Here is a 14,024-nt window from a genome sequence, read left to right on the forward strand (position 1 = left end):
GAAGAAGAAGAAGAAGAAGAAGAAGAAGACGAAGAAAGAAGAGAAGAAGAAAGAGAAGAATAAGAAGAAGAGAGAAGAAGAGAGAAGAAAGAAGAAGACGAGGAATGGAGAGGAGGAGGGAGAAGGCGAAGGAGAGAAGAAGAAGGAGAAGAAGAAGAAGAAGAAGAAGAAGAAGAAGAAGAAGAAGAAGAAGAAGAAGAAGAAGAAGAATCATCTAGTAGTCTATAGCTAACATCAAGAAGGGACAGTGCAGCATGACTTTAGTTGCTCTGTCACTTGAGGTAGACTAGAGGTTCATCTGTGATTAGTTTGTCCGACTTTCTTATCCATTGCATAGGAGACTAAAGGGCAAGGCTTAGGTAAACAACAAGCCCAGAGGAGAAGATATCCTAAGTCAGAGACAGTCTGTCTTTCTGAAGATTAACAGGTGAAATCCAAACGAAGCAAGAGAAAAAGAGACCTACTCATCACTTGACAATTTACGGGTAATATTCAACTTGATACTGAAGTGGGTTTGGTGGTCCAGCCAAAGGCTGAGCTCTCAGAATACTGGACATAAATCTCTCCATGGCGGCTGGCATTCCTTCCAACAGAAAGTCACCAAAGAACAGAAAGTTATGTTACCTGGGAGGGCAAGGGTTTGGGTTTTACAATATTCTTTAGGTCGTATCTTTCCTGGTTCCAGTTGCCTATCAGAGTACGATTTGAATATGAGTTCTCATTAGTGCTGCATCTCCACCCATACTGAAAAAACTTGGACATGCTGTTCCAATCTGTCCACACTTCACCATGACCATCGGCGTAAATAAGGCTCCCATAATGTGGGTTTCTGAGGAAGCAGACAAGGTTCTGTCTCTGGAAAAACAAAGAACATAAAAAGCTTACAAAACAACCAGAGAGCAGAGAACGCATTCATTTCTATCTCTGCTTTACAGGGCAAAGTATTAACACAAGCACACCTTATTAACACTCTAGGCTTTTGTCCAAATGCAATTTATATCGGTTTGATTCTTCCTCTTCAGGTGAATGTACTCACTGACCTATCATGTCAATCACCAGTCGTAGATGACTGACTACAAATGCCACTGTCCTACAAAAAGCCTTTTTAGCATCCCCAACACCACCCGAGCAAAGAGCTAAACAGGCTTTAAACTTTATTTATTTTATTTCACACGCATTGGTGTTTTGTCTCCATGTATATCTGTATGGGGCTGTCAGATGCCCTAGAACTGGAGTTACAGACAGCTGTGAGCTGCCATATGGGTGTTGGGAATTGAAACCCGGGTCCTCTGGATGGGCAGCCAGTGTTCTTAACCTCTGAGTCATCCATCTCTTCAGCCCTGAGCTAAATGTTTGAGTGACTTCAAGATGTAAGAGTTGAGGGTCTAAAGGTATTGCTACGGAGGGAATGAGAGGTGAAACGCTGAACTGCCAGATAACACAATAAATGATTAACAACAATTTCCTCTTCCAGATCAGCTCAAGTAAGATAACTCTCCTTTGACCCACACAGAAGTTCTCTTCCCACTGTTCACTTTATACCTTTCTGTGATAGGTTCAAGAACATGCAACGTTTATCTACTCAACCCCACACCTGTTAAGAACAGGATCTAAGTTTTGTTCATTGTTGTATATATCCTCCCAATAGCCACCATCCCAAACAATAGTTCTTTGCACATGCCAGATCGAAAATGTTTAAGGTTTTTTTTTTTTTAACAAAATAAGCCTGGTCCCTGGGCTAAGGAGCAAGACGATACCTGTATTACTGATGAGTAACTTGATGGTGAAAACAATGACTTGTCTGAGTATCTCAGAGAGAAACAGTAATCCTTATATAGCTGTTCCATGTTCCTTAGAGATGTCTCCAAACCTGATCTTTCAGCTCTCCAAACAAAGGAGTACAGCTCACCATGGACACATGGTCATGGTTTGAGAGACACAACCCAACTTGCCTTTTTACAGGCAGGCAAAGCCAAGAGTGTAGCAATGAAGGGTGGGATTGGCAGTGACTGCCTTCACATCATCTACCTTTGTGAAGATAGCTGCATGCATGCCCTGATGTCACCAAACAGCATGAGGGCTTGGGTAGGTGAACCCAGGAAGCCCAGTGTGCCCAGTGTTTAGAGACAAGGCTGACCCGAGAGCTAGAATAACAGACATCTCAGTTGTCTGAGGCAGAAAACCAAGGCTGATTTTTGACTTTCCTTTGGATGTTTGGCCAGTCAGTCATGATGTCTTGCCGTTTCTGAATCAGTCCACTGCTTTTCTTCTCCACTGTCCCTCTCCAGGCAAACGGCTCCTTTTGTCCCCTTGGCAGCAAGCAGCTTCTTTTCTGACTTCCTTTCATCAACCTTGTTCTTGTCTAAGCCTTCCCCATAGGAAACAAAACAAAATGGGCAATGTCTTCCTATTTTAAACCTCTTAGTGGCTTCTGTTGTTGTTAGAACACCTGAATTTTTAACTCCAATGTTACTAACATTACCTAGGCCATTTTTGATGAAGGAAGCTGTGGCATCTGCCACAATCAAGCAACAGGTGATAGCACCCGTCAGTTCCCCAGAGAGGGCGCTCTAGGGGATATCTGAATGCACTGACTGGGGTCTCTGCTCAGACTTGCAGGGACCACTCATGGCAGCTTTTAGTCTCCAGGTCACTTTCCCCTATGCTTCTTTGCAAATTCTTCAATCATCCTTCCAGAATTTTTTTTTTTTTTTTTTTTTTTTTTTTTTTTTTTTTTTTTTTTGGAGACAGGGTTTCTCTGTTGTTTTCTGAGCCTGTCCCGGAACTAGCTCTTGAAGACCAGGCTGGCCTTGAACTCTGTGTCCCAAGTACTGGGATTAAAGGAGTGCGCCACCACCACCCATTTCCAGAATTTTTTTCTTATGGTCCTTAGAGTGTTCTTTAGCTAGGTCAGCCCAGGGTGGGTGCTTGGGTTGGGGATCCTTCACCAGTGCTATGAGGGAATGGATTACTTCAAGGCTCTTTTGCAGTTCTTCACGAATCAGACAGTCAGGCCCGTCCCATTGAAGTTAGGGTGACAGGCCTTCGTTTTAAATGTGACTTTGGGTGGAAAGTTGCTTTTTCCGGAGGCTGCTTTATCAGGCGGATTGCCAAGAACAACAAGCCCTAGCCAAATCCATAAATTAACTTCATCAACCTGGGTGTTATAAAAGTTTCCATTTCACATTCTGAGGCCTCTTCAAGTTCTTTATGCGCCTCCTGCTGGCTGACATACTGGATTTCTAGTGGCTTTCTATATTCTCAGAATAAGGTTTAGGCTGTTATGGTTACAACACTCCATATGACCGGGCCATCTTTGAACTTGTATCACCTGTTATACACGCTCCTACCATGTTCAGACAATCAAATGTAACCGCTGTTTTTTTTTTTCATTATGCTTTTGTAAACATTATTTCTTCTGACTCTAATCCTTTTCACCTAGAAGAAGTGAACACCCGCCCCCACCTCTCATTAGCTTTCAACACAGACTTACAGGCACAGGGAACCTATTCCTCCTTTCCCCAGCTTGGTAGTGTTCCCCTTTGTGTGTGCTTCAGTGGGGGGGGGGGCGTCTAAATCCCTTCACTCATCGTGGGTCCACACCCCATTGTATTAGAGTTGTCTCTTTTGCGGTGTGCTTTTGTTATCAGACCGTGGACAGTAGACAGGCCACTTCTAGTACACCCAAATACTTAACTTGCTCTCACAGTGCCCTGGAACAAAACAGGCACTCAATGTGTTTTTTGTTTTTCTTGGAAATAGGATATACAAGCACCTGGAGAAATGTTGAGCAGTAGCTGAGAGACCAGGAGCTAGCCATTTAGGAGATGGTACAGGTACAAAATCCTGTGCCTCTGGAACACGCAGGATTCACCTCGCACGTCCGTTACTGGCTGTTTGTGACCTCAAACAGGCGTGACGAAGACGCTCAGGTCAGTCCCTGTACTGAAAAAGAAAACGAGCCTTTCGAGGTGCACGAAGCTGATGGGGCAAGGCCCATAGCTCCATTGCTCTCTCAGGCTTGCTGCTGTCTGGTATTGGCACTGTTTAACTAACCAACCGCACGCTGTTGATGCGTCATCAACTAGTGCCGGGAGGAGAAGGGAGTGAGCCGAGGCCGATGCAAGGAAGTGACGCAAAATGTGCGCTCCAGAGAGCGCCGGCAGGGAGCCAGAGGAGACCATGGTTCCCCGGCGCCTCCTGTTGGTCGGGGAAGGGAATTTCTCCTTCACCGCGTCTCTGATCGACACGCTGGATCCAGGCGTCAGTGTTACCGCTACCTGCCTCCAGCACCCAGCTGATCTGGACGGGGATCCGGTGACCCAGGAGAACCTACAGCGCCTGCGCGAGCGAGGTAGCTGGTCCCACCCCTCCGCCAGGCCCCGCCTAGAGCTTTGGTTGTGTGGCTTGCTTGGGGAGTGCGAGTGCGCCGCCTGGAGGCGCTCACGTGGAAGTGCTGCGTGCCCTGGCCTCGGCTGGGTTGCGGTTCTGTGTTTGTCTGGGTTACAGACCTTAAGATGTCTTTCAACTTTCTTTGCTAGGTATCGATGTTCGTTTTGGTGTGGATTGCACCCAGCTGGCACACGCCTTGCAGGCACATGACAGAGACTTTGATCGAATTTATTTCAACTTTCCGCACTGTGGACGAAAAGCGGGAGTAGCTAAGAACAGGGAATTGCTTGCCAAGTTTTTCCAGAGGTGAGGAAAGACGAGTCCTCGAATGTGAAATGTTTCCAGATGTCCATAACCAAGTTACCACACACAAACTTCGTAGTTGGGGACGTAGGACAGACACGTGTGTAAGTTGCTAGGATATACGTGGAAGGAAGGTAAAACCCAGAGGAAACCACAATCTTGTTTTAAAGTGGGTCATATAACCCTAGATGTAAAAGCACAAATAGGCCTTATGAGGAAAAAGGCAAAATTATTTTTAAAAATTTAATTAGTGTCTTTCTGTATGTGTGTAATGTATGGGTGTGGGGGTCAGTCGACATCTTAAAGGAGTCGGTCCTCCTTCCATTGTGAATCCGGGGGACAGAATTTAGGCTGTCATGTTCGGTGGCAAGTATCATTACCCACTGGTCCATCTCGATGGCCCCAAATTGTTTGTTTAAAAAATATTTTAGCGGGGTGGTGGTGGCACACACCTTTAATCCCAGCACTCGGGAGGTAGAGGCAAGCAGATCTCTGTGAGTTTGAGGCCAGCCGGAGCTACAAGAGCTAGTTCCAGGACACAGGCTCCAAAGCTACAGAGAAACCCTGTCTCGAAAAACCGAAATAAAAAATAAATTTATGTATAAAGGTGCTTTGTTGGCATGCATGTCTGTGCATCATGAGTGTCCCTGATGCTCAGGGAGGCCAGAAGAGGGCATTGGATCCCCAGGACTGGTCTTACTGATAGTTGTCACTATCATATGGGTGCTGGGAATTGAGCTCTGAAAAACCAGTGCTCTTAGCTGCCAAATCCTCTCTCCAGCTCACCCCCAAAATGTCTTTAAATGCAAAATAGTAAGAGCCAGTATAGCTTGATGACTGAGAGCATGGATTTAAAAAAAAAAGCCACATGGCCTGGGTTCAAGTGCTGGCTCACCCCTTACTAACTAAAACTGTAGGCAAGTTTAGGCATCACCTGCTTCTTTTTCTGCCCCTATGAACTGGGGCTACTGTAGTAGCTGCTTGTTACAATGATTATGGCTTTACAATAGTGCTTTATACCAGTACACTACACCTGATGGTTTTGGAGGCTCCACTGGCCTATAGGTTTGAGAAACCTTTAGCAAAGGTGGTATTTCAAATTCGGCAGTTAAGTATAGATGTGTGTGTATGGAGATTATCAAAGCCAGGGCCTTATGCATGGTGATGTAGTGCTCAACCCAGCCCTTAACTATAAGAGGTTTTCCTAATGGGGAGAAACAATGCAGAGTGAATTATATGTGGGAGGCTTGTGGACACTAATGTTTCTGTGACATACAGGAAAGCAACACAAATTCAAAGACAGACCTCTGCAAGTAAGGTGAATTTTAATTATTTCAGAGCTAACCCATGTGCGTATTGCTGATTCGATTCCTTTGGTGGTTTCTGTTTCTGATCCATTTCTGGTGTTTGTCCTCTGTAAGCTGTGTTGATGTTCTTGCGAAGGAAGGGGAAGTCCACGTGGCCCTGTGTAGAGGACAAGGTGGAACTCCTGCCGATAAGCCTCAGAGAGAGTGGCACAACAGTTGGCAAGTGGTTGCCATGGCAGCCCAGGGAGGGTTCATTTTAAGCGATGTGTATCCCTTCAGCTGTGAGGCCGTGCCTGGATACAAGTGCACTGGGTATAGGTAAGTAATACCGTAGGTCTAAACCTTCTCTCCTCCCATCTCTTACATGAATTCATAAAAAAAAGGTCAAAAGCAGACTTTTTCCTTTCTAATTTCCTGATTTAGTTTCAAAAATACTTTTCTTACTAATGGTAGCCCCCTTTCTCCCTCCCTCCCTCTCTCTCTCTCTCTCTCTCTCTCTCTCTCTCTCTCACACACACACACACACACACACACACACACACACACACTTATACGCATATGTTTAATTTCAACTAAAATGTAAATACATAATATTTAATTTAAAGAAGCTGTTTGTTCATTTATTTGGCAGGAGTCAGGCTAAGTCGTTTCACGTAGAAGGTGCTTTGAACCATATCTTCACCCAGAGCTCACCCTTCGAAGGCTCTCAGCCCAGAACATTCAGGGTCAGACTGGAAGACCAGTGGTTTTCCTTTACAGAGCCAGAGGCACTTGCAGGAAAGTTGAACAGGTAATCTTTTATTTTGCTGGAAATCATTTCCGTCCCTACTTGTACCATGATCGTCTTAATGGTCACCACCTTTTGAGTGGATGATACATGAATTGTTAATGATGGTGCCGTGGGTGCTTGCTACGCTGATAGAGTGAAGGGCTGGAGGCAGACATCTAGACCATATGCTAACTTTCCAGGCCTGGGAGTATACTTTAGTGGTAGAATATCTTGCCTAGCATGCACCAGGCCAGAATTGGCTCCCATCACTGAAAATAAATAAATAAATAAATAAAATATAAATAGATAAAAAGCCCCAGACCAAACCAAAAGATGTACATGCTATCTCAAAAAAGGTATATGCTATTTCTCTATATGACAAATGATTTATTTTCAGGATTGGTTTAAGGATGATTGCATTCTACATAAGAACAAATGATTTTAATTCCAGCGATTATAACTGTTATCATAAGTGAAAAGTTATTTTGTGTGTTTAAACAGGCGGTTCCTTGAAGCATCTTCCTGTCATCCTATCAGAACCATCAACGAGAAGCTCATTGCTGCATTGGGCAAACACTTTCCTTTAAGAAGACTGAAGTGTCCCTTCCCTTTGATGTCACAGGGAGGCACCAGTGTCCTCCCTCCTGCGACCTGCGACCCCTCTGCCTTTTGGATTAGTCTCCATGAAGATAACTCTTATTCTGAGTCCCTGACTGCTGAAATAACACAGGAAATGGAAGACGTTCTCCTGTTGTTTTCAGATTGTGCCCTTCCCAAGAGCCCTGGGAGAGATGACTGCATAGCAGCTCAGGAGGGTCTCTGTGAGCAGGCCAAGCTCTGTCTTAGATCTTCTCTTCTAGTTCACGCTGGAGCTGTCATCTGCTCACCAGACTTCCTCCCAGGGCCCCTGCACATCCTCAGTGGGCCTGTCTATCGCAAGTGCCCTGTTTCATCGTTCACAATGCCAGCATTTCACGAGACTTTACTTATCCTTGGGTTAAATAAAGTGAAGAATAACTGCCTGGCGTCACTGCTGGATCACCTGAAGGATATTCTAGATAACTTTCTGACTCAGACGTTGCTGGAGGGCTCCAATTTGAGCCCTTCATTGGAATTTGTCCTTCAACCAAATGGAAAGGATTATGTAATTCATGTGAAATCTCTTAATTTTGGCCCAGATTGTACTGAGAATCTGATTATTGGGACTGTGGTCACATCTATAACTGTTTCACATAAAGAACAGTGTTTTGTGTTTGTTTCTCTAAACTTGGACTTGTTAGCCATGCTTGTCTATGATATTTCCGATTGGAGACTATTCTGGACTTTTGATAACCGTTTCCTGAAAAGATTTGCCCCTGGGAAAACAGAGCGCTTTAAAAGCTATTCCCTGTATCCTCCACGTTACGTGCATGATATTAGCTTCTGGTTAGACGAAAGGAAAGGATTTGATGAACTGGAGTTCCACACCGTGGCCCGAGCAGTGTCCCGGGACACTGTTATTTCCATACAGTTCCTTGGTCGTTTTCAGCATCCAGAGACTGAACAGGTCAGCCTCTGCTATAGATTGACCTATCAGGCTTGTGATAGGGCGCTCAGCCCACAGCTGGCAGCAGCAATGCAGTCCCGGTTTAGAAAAGAGATTCAAAGACAGCTCCATGTTTCACTTCGATAGCTTAGTAAGGTTTTTTCTACATTGTATGCTGTATGTGGGTGGGAAAGAACAACTTGAAGCTGTTGCTCCTTTCTGGAATCTGGATTTTGTTGTTTTTGTTTTTTGGTATGTGTTGTATGTAAGGTAGGTGTGTGTGTGTGTGTGTGTGTGACCAAAGTAATGTTCATGAACCCTAAAGATATCTGTGAACATCATTTAAACCTACAGCCTGGCTAGGCGTAGTGGTGGTGGTGTAGGTGGTGCTGGTGGTGGTGGTGATGGTGGTAGTGGAGGTGGTGGTGCTGGTGCTGGTGGTGCTGGTGCTGGTGGTGGTAGTGGTGGTGGTGGAGGTGGTGGTGCTGGTGCTGGTGCTGGTGCTGGTGCTGCTCCTGGTGTTGGTGGTGGAGGTGGTAGTGCTGGTGCTGGTGGTGCTGGTGGTGCTGGTGCTTCGGTCTTCTGAGCCTAGTCCTCAGAAGGCAGAAGCAGGCAGAGGTCTGTGTTTGAGGCCAGCCCAGTAAGGTCCTGTTCCTAATAACCAAACCAAGCTAAACCAAAACAAACAAAAATACCCTTACAGACTAATGTGACTGGTGACCTTGCAGTTCAGTTTTTTGATCCTGAGTAATGATCGAAGCATGAACAAAACAAGCATGTGTACTTCACTGTGCTTTTGCTGAAGAGGCTGTAGTCTGGATGTCTTACCACACTTGTTTGTAAATATATTTCCCACACTCTCGGTTCCTCTTTATCATCTCACTGAGTCTTATTGCATGTGTTACACATGTGGGATTGATCATCCCTTACACTGCTGTTTCTATCATTGATTATTGAATTCATGTAACTCAAGTCTCAGAGTCGGGCTTGTCATTTGGGTCTGTCTACCTTAATGTCTCTCTTCCCAGGTTTTCAGGAAAGGAATGAGGTGCATATGAGTTCTACTGAAGCTGGATGTTAGGGCTTGGTAACTAATGACTGTGTATGGGAACTGATCCATAGGATCAACTTCCATTTTTCTTATTATTTGGATTTTCCAGACAGGGTTTCTCTGTGTAACAGCCCTGGCGGTCCTGGAACTTGCCCTGTAGACCGAGCTGGTTTCAGCTCACAGAGATACCTCTGGCTCTACCTCCTGAGTGGTGCAATTAAAGGCATGTGCCACCACCGGCCAACTCTCCCCCCCTCTCTCTTCCTCCCCTCCTCCTTCCCTCCTCTCTCGTAAAGTGTCTTTGTAAATACCTCTGAAACCAAGTCCGGACCCCTAGACTCCTTTAAAAACAACAAAACTCTCCCAAAAATGGCTTTTGTTAATGTAGCGAGAATAGTATGTTTGTACTCTGTCCTCATTTGGAATATAGTTCCATTTATTAGCCAAGCAGCTTTGGACCTTGGCTTTATCAGTAAAAGCAAGGTGGCTGAGAGAATTGAAACCATGTCTGTGAAGTGCCTACCGCAGCGCTGTAGCAGCAACGCCACTGACAAATGCCAGGTTGAGTTTTTTTGCGTAGGACTTCCTCGGACTCACTTCTCAGAATTCTGGCCTTACTGGTTTGTCTCTCCGGAGGTATTGGCTGCCTCCCTTCCTCTCAACAAGACATAGCAAGGTGTGCGATGCCCTTTAACGGAACACTTTGTAGCATTGGCAAGTGTGGTGTGTTGAGAAATGGGAAGGGAGAAACACCCAGCGTTAGAAGTGGGAGGGCTAGGCCAGGCTGCTGATCCGCACCTTCGCCCCAATTGGTCCAGTGACACTGTATTTTAGTCTTTTCTGCGCATGTCAAGGCTTTTTGTCCCTCGGCGGACACCGTTTCCTAGCCAGGCAATGTCTGCGCTCTCGCCAATATCTTAGCGTGCGGAGTTCTGCTCTTTCTCCGACGCTTGGCATGGCGAGCCGAAGGGCCCGGCAGCGCCTCAAGGGCGGCGGCGGCGGGGACACGGGCGCGGCGGCGGAGAAGCTGCGGGAGCTGCTGGGCAGTCGGGAGGCGGGCGGCGCGGAACAGAGGCCGGAGTGCGTGTGCGACCGGAGGGCGTGGCGGGAGGGAGGCCGGGCGGCCGGGGGTCTCTGCTGCGAGACGGGCTCGCCTGGCCACCTCCTCCTGCCCTTCCTGGGGGCGTCCGGGTTCGGGTTGATCCTCGCCAGTCCGCGGGTCCCTGCATTGTTGGAGCGAGGGTCTGCCACGCTTCAGGTTCACATTGAGCAGACTTCCTGCTGGTAGAGTTATCCGAGCCTCGGTGGGAGCTGTTGGCTGGAGAGTACGCCTTTTACACCGCGCTGCCTCCCGCTCTAGTCTCCCAGTAGCCCATTTGCTGTTTTCTCCCCTTCTGCGGGCCTGCAGCCCTCGAAAACACCAGCAAGCCTGTAGCCTGTAGGTCAGGGCTGCAGTAAAGGAACTGTCTGCTGCACCTGCACTTTGTATTAGAGGCCTCTGTTCGTTTAAAGGAGGGGGCAATAGATAGTTTTAACAAGGGATGACGTTAAGAAATGGGGAGAGAGCATTGTGGCTTTCAAGTGAGTGATTAGTTGGCATGAGGGGAAAGGAAGTGTTGCAGGTGAAATAGGCCACGGTGTATGAAGTAGTGTACGCCCCAGTAGCAGGAAGTGGAAGGTGGGCTTGAAAACGCATGACAAGCGGGGAGGTGGTGGCACACGCCTTTAAAAAAAAGAAAACGCATGACAAGCCCTTCTTTTAGGTGAATGGTTTATTGCGTTGGTGCCTTTAGCCATTCTTGTTTTTTCTGTCTGCATTTAGTCATCGCTAGCAGGCTTCCCGATAACGATACACTAATGGTTTTGCTTTTCCTTCCGGGCAGGTCTGGAAATAAAGCTGGGCAAGTCTGGGCTCCTGAAGGATCCACTGCTTTCAAGTGTCTGCTCTCAGCAAGATTGTGTGCCGCTCTCCTCAGCAACATCTCTGACTGTGATGAAACATTCAACTACTGGGAACCAGTAGGTGATCTCTGTAGCAGTTTCTGCAGTCCTAGGGATCTAAACCATGGTCTTGGGTATGCTAGGCAAATGCTTTCCCCCGGTTCTGGGATTTGGCCTTTGATCTTGATTTGGTACTTAGGACTAATTAAAAAACAAGTAAAATGCAAGTGTGAAAATACTAAAATAAATTATCTTCACTTTTATAGCCTAAAATCTATTGATTTGGGGCTAGAGAGCTGGCTCAGTGGTTAAGAGCACTTGCTCAGTCATGAGGATTATAGTTCAAATTCCAGCAGTTCAAATTTAGGTGAATCCAGCTCCAAATCATGACAGCAGTATGGTGGTGCATGCCTTTAATCACAGCACTCTAGAAACTGAGGCAGGAGGATCTCTTATGAGTTCAAGGCCAGCCTAATCTCCAGAGCAAATTCCAGGACAGCCAGGGCTACCTAAAGAGACCCTATCTCAATCAATCAATCAATTGTTCTCTGATATCTGATCAGGTCTGATCTCTGATCTCATGTCCTCATCTGGTCTCCACAAGCACAGAGGTACATGCATACACTTATGCAGACACCCACCCATAAATAAAACAGGTCTTTAAAATAGTCAAAACTGTTGGTTTAGTTACTATTGAAGTCTATAACCTTTAGCTGACATACACAAAGGTGAGACTTAATAATCTTTAAATGGTTTTATAAGTCTAAGTAATACTAAGTAATACTTGTAAATATAGGTTTTAAAGCTAACAGTTACTACAAGACTTGAGGGAAGTACAATTATCCATTTTCCTCCTGTCCAGGTTCCACTTTTTAGAGGGAAACTACATTCTTCCAACTTTTTAAGTTTATTTCTTCTGATGTTTGCCAAAATAATTGTGGGGGCTTGTTTTAAGTCAGCTTGACACAAGCAAGAGTCATTAGAAAAGGGAGGATCCTTAGCTGAGAAAAATGCCTCCATAAAACTGGGATATAGGCAAGCCTCTAGGACATTTTCTTAATTAGTGGTTGATGGAGAGGGCCCAGCCCATTGTAGGTGCTGCCATCCCTGCACTGGTGGGCCAGGGGTCTATAAGAAAGCAGGCTGAGCAAACCATGAGGAGTAAGCCAGTAAGCAGCACCCCTCTGTGGCCTCTGCATGAGCTCCTGTTTCCAGGTTCCTGCCCTGCGTGAGTTCCTGCTCGCATTGTTTTTGATGATAAATTGCTATATGGAAGTGTGAGTGTCCTTTTGTTGGTTTGTCCTGTCCAACTTTGATGCATTAGTTTTCGATTTATTATATTTTATTAAATTTTTTTTAAGACAAATGAGTGAATGAATGAAAACCTAGTCACTAGGGTAAAGACTAACAACTGAACTGTCATTTAGACTTGCTGAGAGAGGGAAATCCGTTTCCTTCAATCGAGTGACACAGATTCTATCAGCCATTCCAGGACACCTTATGTTCAGGTGTACTTGACCAAATAGAATCTAACTCCACAGGTTTCTTTGTTGTTGTTTTGTGTGTGTGTTACTAATAGTGCATGCATAATATTGTTTCTGATTTATATATTTATGTATTGTTTGCTGACTTCCTAGTATAGAATTTGGAAGTACCTTTACCCAAACACATTTGTATAAAAAACCAGAGGGAAGATGCTTACTTGGTGTATGTAAGGAAAATAAAAGACTTAGAGTTTTTCTGTTTCAGTTAAACTTTTTTTTTTTGTTTTTGTTTTTTGAGGCAGGATTTCTAGTGTAACAGCTCTGGTTACTAGCTCTTGTAAACCAAGCCGGCCTTGAATTCACAAAGTCTACCTGTCTCTGCCTCCCAATTGCTGGGATTAAAGGCCTACACCACCACTGCCTGGCGTTAAACATTATTTTAAGAAAATACAGTAAAAATTTTTAGTTTAATTTAAAAATATTAGGTCATTTGTTTCTTTTCTTGTTCATTAGTTACAAATGTTAATTCTCAACATTTTGTGTCTGACAGTTTTGTCGGGACTCTTCACCTGTAAGCCTGTGAGGGGCTCTGCTCGTACAGCCCTGAGCATATCTGTTTCTGCTTTCAGACACACTACCTCATCTATGGGAAGGGATTTCAGACATGGGAGTATTCCCCAGTGTATGCCATTCGCTCGTATGCTTACCTGTTGCTGCATGCCTGGCCAGCTGCATTTCATGCACGGATTCTGCAGACTAATAAGGTAAGGGCGGCTAACCTGATTGCAATCATGTCAGTCCACAGGTGAGTCTGGGAGCAGTTTTGAAAAGAGAACAAAACCCATTGCCTGTTAAGAGGCTGATTTGTTTCTTCTTCTCTTCTTTTTGTTTTTCTTCTTGGAGAAGGAGTCTTGGTGTGTTTCATAGACTAATCTGGAACTTTTGGACTCCCACTTTACCCCCTCTTTTTCCAAGTTCCTGTGTCTGTAGGCCTGGACTGTCAAACTATGGGTGTGCAGGCCGTGTGGAGGTTAGAGGACAGTCTTTTGGATTCAGTTCTCTCCCACTGTAGACGTTTTGGATCACACGCAGGCGTCAGACTTGTGCAACAAGCACCTTTTAACCTGCTGAGCCACCTCCCTGCCTCAGCGTCCAACACACACGACTCGAGCAGCTTTTGTGTAGTACAGATCATGTTAAGTGATGGAACAGTGGCCCAGCTGAGTCTGCCTTCACGGAAATTACAGCTCCG

At 45.5% G+C, this 14,024-nt stretch overlaps 3 protein-coding genes across 5 annotated transcripts in view; 2 read left to right on the top strand and 1 right to left on the bottom strand.

The window, feature by feature from the left end:
- The window catches only part of C3H11orf1 (chromosome 3 C11orf1 homolog), an 8,913-nt gene extending 6,496 nt beyond the window's left edge, over nucleotides 1-2,417 (bottom strand). Inside the window, exons 1-2 of the mRNA XM_042054718.1 lie at nucleotides 1,758-2,417; nucleotides 625-855 (exon numbers count right to left, since the gene is read on the bottom strand). Of these exons, the coding sequence (XP_041910652.1) occupies nucleotides 625-855; nucleotides 1,758-1,847 (321 nt within the window). The 5' untranslated portion in view covers nucleotides 1,848-2,417. The remainder of the gene's footprint in view (nucleotides 1-624; nucleotides 856-1,757) is intronic.
- Nucleotides 2,418-4,113: 1,696 nt separating this feature from the next.
- On the top strand, nucleotides 4,114-8,569 carry Fdxacb1 (ferredoxin-fold anticodon binding domain containing 1). The gene is made up of 5 exons (XM_038322942.1): nucleotides 4,114-4,354; nucleotides 4,542-4,698; nucleotides 6,117-6,320; nucleotides 6,634-6,792; nucleotides 7,273-8,569. Exons 1-5 carry the CDS (start codon nucleotides 4,141-4,143, stop codon nucleotides 8,441-8,443), a joined length of 1,905 nt encoding a protein of 634 aa, XP_038178870.1. The 5' UTR covers nucleotides 4,114-4,140; the 3' UTR covers nucleotides 8,444-8,569.
- A 1,631-nt stretch (nucleotides 8,570-10,200) lies between these two features.
- The window catches only part of Alg9 (ALG9 alpha-1,2-mannosyltransferase), a 60,953-nt gene continuing 57,129 nt past the window's right edge, over nucleotides 10,201-14,024 (top strand). For all 3 annotated transcript variants that reach the window (XR_005284638.1, XM_038322302.1, XM_042054682.1), the window contains exons 1-3: nucleotides 10,201-10,427; nucleotides 11,231-11,366; nucleotides 13,402-13,536. Coding sequence is in view for 2 of the 3 variants with exons in the window: in XM_038322302.1 (XP_038178230.1) it covers nucleotides 10,303-10,427; nucleotides 11,231-11,366; nucleotides 13,402-13,536 (396 nt within the window). In the remaining variant the exon portion in view is untranslated. The remainder of the gene's footprint in view (nucleotides 10,428-11,230; nucleotides 11,367-13,401; nucleotides 13,537-14,024) is intronic.

Source organism: Arvicola amphibius, chromosome 3, assembly GCF_903992535.2.
Source record: "Arvicola amphibius chromosome 3, mArvAmp1.2, whole genome shotgun sequence".
NCBI lineage: Eukaryota > Metazoa > Chordata > Mammalia > Rodentia > Cricetidae > Arvicola > Arvicola amphibius.